The 12,950-nt window shown below is 36.5% G+C and overlaps 1 protein-coding gene across 2 annotated transcripts in view; it reads left to right on the forward strand.

Annotated features, from left to right (window-relative positions):
* Positions 1-12,950, forward strand: part of LOC149456052 (uncharacterized) — a 153,565-nt gene that overhangs the window by 47,602 nt on the left and 93,013 nt on the right. For both annotated transcript variants that reach the window (XM_089685531.1, XM_089685533.1), the window contains exons 5-6: positions 8,503-8,607; positions 11,418-11,513. In XM_089685531.1, coding sequence (XP_089541657.1) covers positions 8,503-8,607; positions 11,418-11,513 — 201 coding nt within the window. The remainder of the gene's footprint in view (positions 1-8,502; positions 8,608-11,417; positions 11,514-12,950) is intronic.

Genomic DNA, 12,950 nt, shown 5'->3' on the forward strand with positions numbered 1-12,950 from the left:
CCTGTGACTGACTGAGGTAACAGGTGCAAGCAAAGGTCACTCAGGGGGCAGCTGAGTCACATTAGAGTGAGAAAGCTGCAGTGTGACAGGAAAAATCAGAACATGATTTGTAAACTGCCATAACTATGTCATTATCAAGCCCACCTACACATATCTTATATCAAAACGTTCAGCTAACCCTGCTGTCACTAAAAATGTTCACGGCTAGGACATACTCCTGATAGTTTTCAGAATATGACCATGTGTTTGCACCTCACCCCTCCTATTGACTTTCATTGAAACTCCACTCTAGATACCTGACATTTTAAGGGACGTTTTTAAACTGCGACTGTGCCTTCATTTTTAATATTGCAGAGACATACTATATATCAAAATTTAGGTCTTTTTCTTGTGATTGTCACAATATAAACCTTTTCACGGTAGCATTTATACTTTTAAAACTACAAGCGTTTGAAAATGGCAATCGCCAGTGAACTTGGCAAGTTTAAACAGCCTGTTTAGAGCAGAGATTCTCACACACCTGTGACTGACTGAGGTAACAGGTGCAACCAAAGGTCACTCAGGGGGCAGCTGAGTCACATTAGAGTGAGAAAGCTGCAGTGTGAAAGGAAAAATCAGAACATGATTTGTAAACTGCCATCACTGTGTCATTTTCAAGCCCACCTACACATATCTTATATCAAAACGTTCAGCTAACCCTGCTGTCACTAAAAATGTTCACGAATGCCAGTACTGTACCGCGCTCCAATATATTCTACCTTATGTGATATAATGAATTCATAAGTGTACCACCGATAATCAAATAATTACATCAATTAATTATACTTAAATATATGATTTGTGTAAATATATAAAATAAATTAATTTATCAATGTGAAAAAACAAAAACTATGAATGAAAAATATAAATAAAAAATAAAAAATATTTGCAGTGGGAATGACAGTTCCTTCTGTATAAATGAGATGGTATTATTATTCAGTCTGGATAAAAATAAAATAAAAATTAAATTAAAATAAAAAAAAAATAAAATTAAAAATAAAATAAAATAAAATTAAAATAAAAATAAAAATAAAATTAAAATAAAATTAAAATAAAAATAAAATAAAAATAAAAATAAAAATAAAATTAAAAATAAAATAAAATTAAAATTAAAATAAAATTAAAATTAAAATAAAAATAAAATAAAAATAAAAATAAAATAAAAATAAAAATAAAATAAAAATAAAAATAAAATTAAAAAAAATAAAAATAAAAATAAAAATAAAATAAAATAAAAATAAAAATAAAATAAAAATTAAAATTAAAATTAAAATAAAAATAAAATAAAATAAAAAAAAAATTTAAAATAAAAATAAAATTTAAAATAAAATAAAATAAAATAAAAATAAATAATTGATATCCCGGAGAAGACACTATGTTTCTTTTCTTTAATATTTAATTAATACTAATTTTAGCACGCAATTGAACTTGGCAAGTTTAAAAAGCCTGTTTAGAACAGGCATGCTGACATTCCTCTCAGAGTGAGTTGTCATAGCAACCCAGCTGTCTCAGCACAGTGAGCCTACTCCGCCCTCTCCAGGTGCAGCAACCAAAGGTCACTCAAGAGGCAGATGACTCACGAGGCTGGACTGTGAGCTTCAAAATACAAGCTGAAATGCATTTCTCACTATCAGGCTTGCAATGTGCACTGCTTACATTTCATCAATCATTTGGTAAAGGTTGCGGCAAGAACACTTTACACAATTTCCCCAGAAATTGTAGATTGTCTAGTTCTTATTATTATTATTATAGCCAAATTTGCCACGCTAACTCCTCCCACAGTTTTTACACCACAAAGACAAGTAATATATCAAAACGTGCGGATTGTTCCCGATCGGATTGCTATTACTTTGTGGACCGTTTCGCCGAATCGTTCAAGAAATATCGCGGTTTTTGTGGCGAAATTTTCCCATAGGAATGAATGGTGCATCTAGAGTGGCAGCAGAGCACAGCTAGAGTGTGCAAAGGAAAAATCAGAACATGATTTGTAAACTGCCATCACTCTGCCATTTTCAAGCCCACCTACACATATCTTATATCAAAACGTTCAGCTAACCCTGCTGTCACTAAAAATGTTCACGGCTAGGACATACTCCTGATAGTTTTCACAATATGACCATTTGTTTGGACCTCACCCCTCCCATTGACTTTCATTGAAACTCCACTTTAGACCCAAGAAATTTTAAGGGACGTTTTTAAACTGCGACTGTGCCTTCATTTTTTATCTTTCAGAGACATACTATACATCAAAATTTAGGTCTGTTTCTTGTGATTGTCACAATATAAACCTTTTCACGGTAGCATTTATACTTTTAAAACTACAAGTGTTTGAAGATGGCAATTGCCAGTGAATTTGGCAAGTTTGAGCAGTGTGTTTAGAGCAGAGCTTCTCACACACCTGTGACTGACTGAGGTAACAGGTGCAAGCAAAGGTCACTCAGGGGGCAGCTGAGTCACATTAGAGTGAGAAAGCTACAGTGTGAAAGGAAAAATCAGAACATGATTTGTAAACTGCCATCACTCTGCCATTTTCAAGCCCACCTACACATATCTTATATCAAAACGTTCAGCTAACCCTGCTGTCACTAAAAATGTTCACGGCTAGGACATACTCCTGATAGTTTTCACAATATGACCATTTGTTTGCACCTCACCCCTCCCATTGACTTTCATTGAAACTTCACTCACAGCCACCTGAAATGTTAAGGGATGTTTTTAAACTGCGACTGTGCCTTCATTTTTAATATTGCAGAGACATACTATACATCAAAATTTAGGTCTGTTTATTGTGATTGTCACAATATAAACCTTTTCACGGTAGCATTTATACTTTTAAAACTACAAGTGTTTGAAGATGGCAATTGCCAGTGAATTTGGCAAGTTTGAGCAGTGTGTTTAGAGCAGAGCTTCTCACACACCTGTGACTGACTGAGGTAACAGGTGCACCAAAGGTCACTCAGGGGGCAGCTGAGTCACATTAGAGTGAGAAAGCTACAGTGTGAAAGGAAAAATCAGAACATGATTTGTAAACTGCCATCACTCTGTCATTTTCAAGCCCACCTACACATATCTTATATCAAAACGTTCAGCTAACCCTGCTGTCACTAAAAATGTTCACGAATGCCAGTAGTGTACCGCGCTTTAATATATTCTACCTTATGTGATATAATGAATTCATAAGTGTACCACCGATAATCAAATAATTACATCAATTAATTATACTTAAATATATGATTTGTGTAAATATATAAAATAAATTAATTTATCAATGTGAAAAAACAAAAACTATGAATGAAAAATATAAATAAAAAATAAAAAATATTTGCAGTGGGAATGACAGTTCCTTCTGTATAAATGAGATGGTGTTATTATTCAGTCTGGATAAAAGTAAAAATAAAATAAAAATAAAATTAAAATAAAAATAAACATAAACATAAAAATAAAATAAAAATAAAAATAAAATAAAAATAAAAAAATGAAAATGAAAATAAAAAAGAAAATAAAAATAAAATAAAAATAAAAAAATTAAAATAAAAATAAAATTAAAAATAAACATAAACATAAAAATAAAATTAAAATTAAAACTAAAATAAACATAAAATAAAATTAAAATTAAAATTAAAATAAATTAAATTAAATTAAATTAAAATAAAAATAAAATTAAAATTAAAATAAACATAAACATAAAATAAAAATAAAATTAAAATAAAAATAAAATGAAAATAAAATTAAAATTAAAATAAAATGAAAATGAAAATGAAAAAGAAAGTAAAAATAAAAATAATAAAAATAAAAATGAAAATAAAATTAAAAATAAATAATTGATATCCCGGATAAGACACTATGTTTCTTTTCTTTAATTTTTAATTAATACTAATTTTAGCATGCAATTAATTAATTAATTCGTAATTAATTTGTAATATTTTATTATTTATATATTTTTCACATATATTTTTTTATAATTTTTTATGTATGATATCAATTAACAATAGAGTTTATATATAGAAAGAAAACTCCTAGTGGCACACAAGTAACTATCCAACTTTTTATAAAAATGTTCACGGCTAGGACATACTCCTGATAGTTTTCACAATATGACCATTTGTTTGCACCTCACCCCTCCCATTGACTTTCATTGAAACTCCACTCTAGACACCAGAAATTTTAAGGGACGTTTTTAAACTGCGACTGTGCCTTCATTTTTTATCTTTCAGAGACATACTATACATCAAAATTTAGGTCTGTTTCTTGTGATTGTCACAATATAAACCTCACGGTAGCATTTATACTTTTAAAACTACAAGCGTTTGAAGATGGCAATCGCCAGTGAACTTGGCAAGTTTAAAAAGCGTGTTTAGAGCAGAGCTGCTGACATTCCTCTCAGAGTGAGTTGTCATAGCAACCCAGCTGTCTCAGCACAGTGAGCCTACTCCGCCCACTCCAGGTGCAGCAACCAAAGGTCACTCAAGAGGCAGATGACTCACCAGGCTGGACTGTGAGCTTCAAAATACAAGCTGAAATGCATTTCTCACTATCAGGCTTGCAATGTGCACTGCTTACATTTCATCAATCATTTGGTAAAGGTTGCGGCAAGAACACTTTACACAATTTCCCCAGAAATTGTAGATTTTCTAGTTATTATAGCCATATTTGCCACGCTAACTCCTCCCACAGTTTTTACACTACAAAGACAAGTAATATATCAAAACGTGCGGATTGTTCCCGATCGGATTGCTATTACTTTGTGGAACGTTTCGCCGAATCATTCACGAAATATTGCAGTTTTTGTGGTGAAATTTTCCCATAGGAATGCATTGAGCAGCACAGCACAGCTAGAGTGTGCAAAGGAAAAATCAGAAAAATTAGAACATGATTTGTAAACTGCCATCACTCTTTCATTTTCAAGCCCACCTACACATATCTTATATCAAAACGTTCAGCTAACCCTACTGTCACTAAAAATTTTCACGGCTAGGACATACTCCTGATAGTTTTCAGAAAATGACCATTTGTTTGCACATCACCCCTCCCATTGACTTTCATTGAAACTCCACTGTAGACACCAGAAATTTTAAGGGACGTTTTTAAACTGCGACTGTGCCTTCATTTGTTATCTTTCAGAGACATACTATATCAAACTGTAGGTATTTTTCTTGTGATTGTCACAATATAAACCTTTTCACGGTAGCTTTTATACTTTTAAAACTACAAGCGTTTGAAGATGGCAATCGCCAGTGAACTTGCCAAGTTTAAAAAGCCTGTTTAGAGCACAGCTAATGACATTCCTGACAGAGTGAGTTGCTATAGCAACCAAACATGACTCACACGCAGCTGAGTCACACAGGCTGGACTGTGAGATGGTAAATACAAGCTGAAATGCATTTCTCCCTCTGTCAGGCTTGCAATGTGCACTGCTTACATGTCATCATTACTTGTTAAAGGTTGCGGCAAGAACACTTTACACAATTTCCCCAGAAATTGTAGATTTTCTAGTTATTATATTATTATTTTTATGAATATTTCTTAAATTATCATTTATGATTTCATGTTTCAAATTTTATCCTCCCCGGGATGTTTACAAGACTCTTGTTTGGACAGATTTCAGGGAGTTATTCCTAAAAATTACAGGCCTACAATAAAAAAAAATACATATTTCCATGCAAAAAAATGTACCACTTTGAGCACAGAAATATGGACATAATCAGACCGCTAGGGAGGTTACAAGCCTTTTACAGGTCATCAATTTATATTTACAGAGGAGTAGTGCTAGAATTACTGCCCTCAATCTGACGTTCGCGGTGATACCTCACATGCATGGTGCAACTGCTGTTTACATACCGGCACGGGGTCAACGGTTGCGCATGCATGTGCGCGCGCAGGGGGTGCAAGGTGCTTTTTATTTTTTTTAGTTATTTAATTTTTTTAATTTTTACACTGTCCCTTTCATTTTTTTTGGATCACTTTTAATGCTATCATAGGGAATGCGAATATCCCCTATAACTTCAATGGGCATTGTCATATATTCTTTTTTGAGAAATCTGGGATCTATCAGACTCTAGATATCTCCTCTGCCCTTACATTATCTAATCTCACCAAGATCGGTGTGATCAGATGCTTTCACAATTTACAAATGGTGTTGTTTATATCCTGTGAAAAAGTGATGAAATGCTCGTAGCTTCCGACTTCTTAGACCATAGAGATGATTGAAGCCATTCTGATCTCTGATCAGCTCTATGGTCAGCCAGCATAACTTCCGGCTGCATTCTTGGATTCCCCTGTGGGACAGGAGAGCCCTAGAAAACTGTGTAAGTCAGCATGAAGGGGGGGGGGGAATGTCCCTTCCCACTGCTCGTAAAAACAATACAGCAGCTAATTGGCCACTTGGAATGCTTTTACATGAAAGCTGATCGACAGCTGAAAAAAATGATGCCAGGATGTTGCCTGTAGCTGCAGGCAACATCCCGGTATAACCACTCAAAGTCCAGCGACGTGCCAGTACATTGCTGGTCCATGTTGGGCATATATGTACCAGAAGAGAACACAGGCATACGATGAATCAGTTCTGTGGATCAACATGACTGCAGTTCATTAATTTGTAATGCCCATGCTGAGGGTTAGGCCCAAAAGAGAAACTGTGATAGGTTTCCACAGGAGTGTATTTACCACAAGGCAAACAAGGCATTTGCCTAGGGCGGCATCTTTCAGGGGGGCAGTAGCATTTTTCAGGGGGGCAGAGCTGCCTCCCTAAAGAAGGGATGGAAGGAGGGACACAAGCAGCATAGGGAACCAGGTGGGATCTGATAGAGGTTGCAGGCTGCTTGATGGTTCATGCAGAGTCTGACCCTTGTTCCCGGTGATGTCCGGAGCTGTGAAGGTGAGTGTCTTCTCTCTCAGCGGGGTGGGGGGGGTTGCCAGTGTATGGGGGGCGGTGGTCATAGAAGGCTCTCTCAGGTGGGGCTGGGATGTTGTTAGTCAATGTCAGGCACTCTTTGTGGGGGAGGGGGGTGTTGGTTGATGTCAGGGTCTCTCCGTGCTTTGGGGGGCAATTTTTGTGTTGCATAGGGCAGCACAAAACCTAAATACACCCCTGGGTTTCCATGTGAATTGTCTGGCAAGAGCTGAATTTGGGTGGGTGTTAATGTATTGTTGCGCGTATAAATTGCCTTGGCCGACAACCAATTGGTACAAATCTTCCGTGAAAAACAGCGGAGGGGCTAAACGCTAGTACTGTCAGCGAACGGGGCCGATCCTACTAACTCTGCATTATATATACAAAGGAGGCACTAGTATAGTTCTATTCATGATCAATATATTGATCCATACAAACACTATACTAGTAATGGCGGTGATCAGCGACCTATAGCATGAGTGCGATAGTGTGCGGGCAATCTAACGCTAACTGACCCTGGCTGGGAGGGGCTCTAACTAACCCTGACGCTATCTGATGTCACTAGTGGCAGGAATACAGTGATCAGTGAAACATTCTATATACTGACACTGTACTAATGGCATTGGCTGGGTGACGGGGCGATCAAAGGGTTAAATGTGCTAATCTAACCTGTGTGTGTGTAAAATGTAGTGGTGCTTTACTCATTGCTGTGTTCTCACTTCTCTCCCTGAACTGATGGGCGGGGGGGGGGAGGGGGGCAGTTGCGTTCACACCCCAAAATAGGAAGTGATGCAAGATTACGTCACTTTGCCAAGAGCTGCTTTTTAATAACTTTTTATTATTATTATTTTTTTAAATACTTTTATCATAATAGTACAATGTTACCATAGTAACATTGTACTATTGTGTGTGTGTGTGTGTGGGCGGGGTGATCAGGCATTTTTTATTTATTTATTTTTTTTTTTACACTTTGCTTTGAAGGAGAAATAAAGATAATTTCCCCTACAATGCAAAGCTTGCTGTCAGAACCAAAGTCATAATTGAACTGTCATGAATGAGTTTGGTTTTTGACAGCTCAAGATAGTGATCTGTGATTGGCTGGAGCTGGTCACATGGTACAGGGTGCTGTGATTGGCCCCATTTATCATGTGACAGCTGTGGGCCAATCACAGCTCACTATGAAGAGGAGCAGAGCTGTTATGAATGAGATTGATTCATAACAGCTTTGCTTACATAGTGATCATGTGATTGCATAGCGATCCTTTCCGGGGAAAGGAGGAAAGGAAAAGGATGTTTTCATTCTGCAGAATCTAATCTGAACCCAGACCAGTTCATTCATCACCAGTCAGGACGCATCCTGGGGCAGAAAATGAAAAAAAAAAAGCAAACTCTTGCTTGAGGAAAATATAAAGAGCTATCCAATCCTCACATTTGGGGAGATTAAGATGCGGAGCTGTTAAAGTGAAGGAAACATCGTAGACATCGGTTTATAGTCGGGAAAAGCAGAAATGTTGTTGGATTGTTTTCCAGACATTCAGAAATACAATTACACTTATTGTGCTTTTCTTTTATAGGATCGGGTCCAATGATGAAAGTTGTTTTCGGGGTAATCTTTACGGTATTATCCATTATAATATTGGTCTTGTCTGGTTTATCATTATACTTCTGGAATTTTGTTGGTAAGTTTGTGAAAGTCCAGATATGTCCACAATCTGGTATACAATGTAAGCCATGCATCAGCCAACAGGCCTCTTGTACAGCCCCAGGTAGTAGAGTTGGGTGTAACACCAGAATGTTGGTGGACCAGAAGAGCCTTCTGCAGGAAGTCCTAAAGGCATGTAGTGGGCGGGTGTTTAGTGATGTCACATGAGATTGTTATTTTGTTCATTTCTTTTGAAACTGATTGATTGTTTTTTACAAAGAAATATCAGTTACTTCACCAACGATCATAGAAATGATAACATGCATGCGTATGATGATCTCAGACCAAAGGCAACACAATTTTTGAGTTGGTAAACTCCATGCTCAACAGTAGCTCATCAAGTAAGCCTAAAGCATCCTGGGTACCTTTACATTTTTCTATTTAATTGATTTTTTGATTCAACAGGTCTGGCAGTAATCAGGCCTGGGTGTGGAAAGTGAAATTTAACTCAACTTTCCAATAAATGCAGTTAATCACAGTTCATTCATGATTTAGCAAGCGAAGAGAGAGGGGCAATTCTTCACATAAGTCCAGGCAGATTTGTACAGCTTTTTTCTGAATGTAAGTGAGACAAATATGCAAATATTAAAGAATCATTGGCCGGGACTTGCTTACAAACATCCACTTTATACAATCACAGCGGGGGTTAGCGCCCTAAAACTGGATAGCAGCAATGTCGGGCGGTCTGCAAGCAGGTAAGAGAAATACAAATATACAAACATAAAAACAAACAAAATCAAACATATAAAAGTAAAAATTACCAAATGCTAGACATGTGCAGAACAAAAAAAAATGTGTTTCATTTTGGAGCGATTGGGAAAGTTAATCATTTTTGTTTTGTTGCATTTGTAACGAAATTCATTTAGTTTAGTTTATTTGTTTTCAACCGAATTCTAATTTTTTCCAATGGATTTGAACCGAATTTGAATACAAAATAATTAATCTAACCAAATTCATTGTGAAGAATAGCTGGTTCTATTCTATTTGAAATTCCAATTTTGGAAGGCGGATATATTCTTTCTATTCTATTTTTTATTTTATTGTATTTTATTTTCTATTCATTCCTATGCTATTCTATTCTATTATACTATGTACTATGTTTTACTCTATTCTATTCTTTTCAAAAACACTAATACACAGTCTTTGAAGGAAATCAGCAATATGTTTACAGTTCGAAGTTGTTTTCAAATTCAGTTCAAATTATTTCGAACTAAATTTTGTTTTGTTATTTTGGATTCGCTGAAATTCGTTTCTATTGTAATTCGGAAACATCCAGTTCTCTGAATTATGAAAATGTAGTCCCAGTTTTGATTCGGAGCAAAGAGCATAGCATGTCTACCAAATATTAACAAGTGTGTTCCAGGTTCAGGGAACAAAGGAGAGATCAACCATAGAAAGAGCTGATCAGCGGAAGGAAGTGTATAGGAATGCTTATCTATGCTGATGTGACTTCTGTGAGATAACATGAAAGTCTATGGGACTGAATTCTCACCAGGAACCTTTTCAAAAGTCGCACTTAACTGCTTGCCCTTCTGAAGGCCATTTTTTCCGATGCAGCGCTGCATTACTTTAACTGACAATTGCACGGTCATGCAACGCTGCACCCCAAATTAAATTTATATCCTTTTGTTCCCACAAATAGTGCTTTCTTTTGATAGAATTTGATCACCTGTGTGTTTTTTTTATTTTTTTTAGAAAAAAGCAATGTTTTTAACTTTTTGCAATTAAATATAGATATAGCAAAAAAAAATAAAAAAATAAAATTTTATCATAAATTTAGGCCAAAAAGTATTCTGCTCCGTGTCTTTGCTAAAAACAAAATCCCAACACGTGTAAATTAATTGGTTTACGTGAAAGTTATTGCGTTTACAAATGGCGGTATATATACTGGGATTTATTTCTTTATTTTACTAGTAATGGCGATGATTAGCGACCTATAGCGGGTCTGCTGTGGTCATTTTGACACTGGGGGGGGGGGGGGGACTGACTTGGTGTCACTGACATCCCAATGACACCAATACAGTGATCAGTGCGAATAAAAAGCACTGACACTGTACTAATGACACTGGGCAGGAAGGGGTTAACCTCTGGGGCCATCAAAGGGTTAACTGTGTGCTGTGTGTGTTTTACTGTGTGTTGTTTTTCACTGTAAGCACACTGCTATGCAGAGCCATATAAAGCAGTGTGCAGGAGCTGACAGGGGAGAGATCTGTGTTGTTTATACGCAGGTCTCTCCCTTCATTGGCAATCACGAGGTGCTGGCGAGAAATCACTGACTGGGCCCCGATGATTGACAGCCGAGGCCACAACCTGGAATGGCAAAATCACATATATATATATAAGATATTTTGCGCACCCGTGCTGCCCTGTAGCTGTATTTCTCTTATAGGGTGGTGCAGAACTGGTTAAAAACTGCACCAAAAATACTTCTTGGAGGCGGTTTCCATTGATTTCAATGGGAAGAGGAGTTTTTGGGGCTTTTTTATTAACTGAACAAACATGCCCCAAAGATGCTGCAAGCAGGAGTATTTACACCGCAGCGGAACGCCCAGCATGAAAACAGCCACAGCCACACACACAGACACACACAGATACACAGACACACAGGGAAGCATTTTTCTTGAGCTCTTTCAGGCACTTTTTTAACGCAAAAATGCTTCAAAAACTCCTCCGTGTGAACGTCGTCTTGCAGTAATATAAATGCTGTGTGATTGCAGCAATAGGTTTATTATAGTCAGTATGTTGGGGAGTGACTAATATTACATCTCTTCTGCTTTTCTCTTGTAGGAACGATACTTGTGATATTTGCTCTTCTAATCACCATTTTAGTTTTATTAATGTTGCCTTTATATTGGATACGTTTCTGGAGAGATTTCATTATAGGTAAGTGTCTGACAGTTTATACAAACAATATGGAGTGTAAGGGTATCAATAGGGAGAGATTTATTAGATTAATGGGGATCCAGCCATCCTAAGGAAACAAAACATTTACCATCTTCTGTATATATCATATATAAACTATTGCAGAAATTGTGGGAGGTTTCCGATATGTTTGCCGACATCCTTATTACAGAATTCAGCCACAAACCCCCCTATATAAGTGTGCGATTTGTGAGGAAATGGGATTATTTATTATTTTATTGAGTTGCACCTCTTTATAGATTTCTGTGGGGGCCGTATGGTGAGGAAGACTTACCCAGCTGAGGACTGTACAATATTTCATCCTTTCCCCTCTATTGGGGTGTTTTGCGTTTTCTGTCATCCAATCCGGTGGGATCAATACATTAGTTTGTGGTTTATATATATAATAGACATAGACAAGCCACACCTTCTGTCTCTCTCCCCTCTGCTGGTTTCTAGGCGGTGCCAGTGCTTACCTGCGGTGATTCCCGGGGGGGGGGGGGGGGGGGGTGTCATGCAACGCAGCACCCAAATTAAATTTATGTCCATTTTTTCCCCCACAAATAGAGTTTTCTTTTGGTGGTATTTGATCGATCACCTGTGCGTTTTTTATTTTTTGCTGTAAACAAAATAAGACCGACAATTTTGAGAAAAAAACAATATTTTTGCCTTTTCGCTATATAATATCCAGTAAAAAAAAATTTTAAATCAAATTTCATCATAAATTTAGGCCAAAATGTATTCTGCTCCATGTTTTTGCTAAAAAAAAATCCCAATACGTGTAAATTAATTGGTTTACATGAAAGTTATAGTGTTTACAAATGACGGTATATATACTGGAATTTCTTTTTATAATAGTAATTGCGGCGATCAGCGACTTATAGCGAGACTGTGGCTGGCATTCTGACACTAACTCACACTGACTGCCACTGACATCTCCAGTGACACCAATACAGTGATCAGTGCTAAGAAAAAGAAGTTTGTGAATGAAAATTTATACTATGAACATTATATCTAAATATCTAAAGGAAATCCCTCAACATTCAATGCAGTTGTGCTTGACTGTCATGTTGCCAAAGTCATGTCATCTCAGTGGCGTAACTAGAAGTTTCAGGGCCCAAGCAACCATGAACCCTGACCCTCAGCCAGGGCCCTTCCCTCCAAGCCCGGTGGCGATACGCCAAGGCCTGGTCGCAAGTGTGACCTTTGTGACCCTGGTAGTTCCACCACTGACTCAGTGGTGGAACTACCAGTAGGTTTTTTTTAATTTTTGTTTTATTTATTTGCCTATTTATTTATTACCATTGTTTTAATTTGCTTATTTTTGTTATTACATTTTTTAAAAATTATTTATAATAATTTTTTTAGGAGCCCCATTGGCTTTGGTGACAGAGACCACTGATGTTCCACCTTTGGGAC

The sequence above is a fragment of the Staurois parvus genome, unplaced genomic scaffold (assembly GCF_062004578.1).
Source record: "Staurois parvus isolate SC_StPar_1 unplaced genomic scaffold, SC_StPar_1.0 ptg000379l, whole genome shotgun sequence".
Lineage (NCBI taxonomy): Eukaryota > Metazoa > Chordata > Amphibia > Anura > Ranidae > Staurois > Staurois parvus.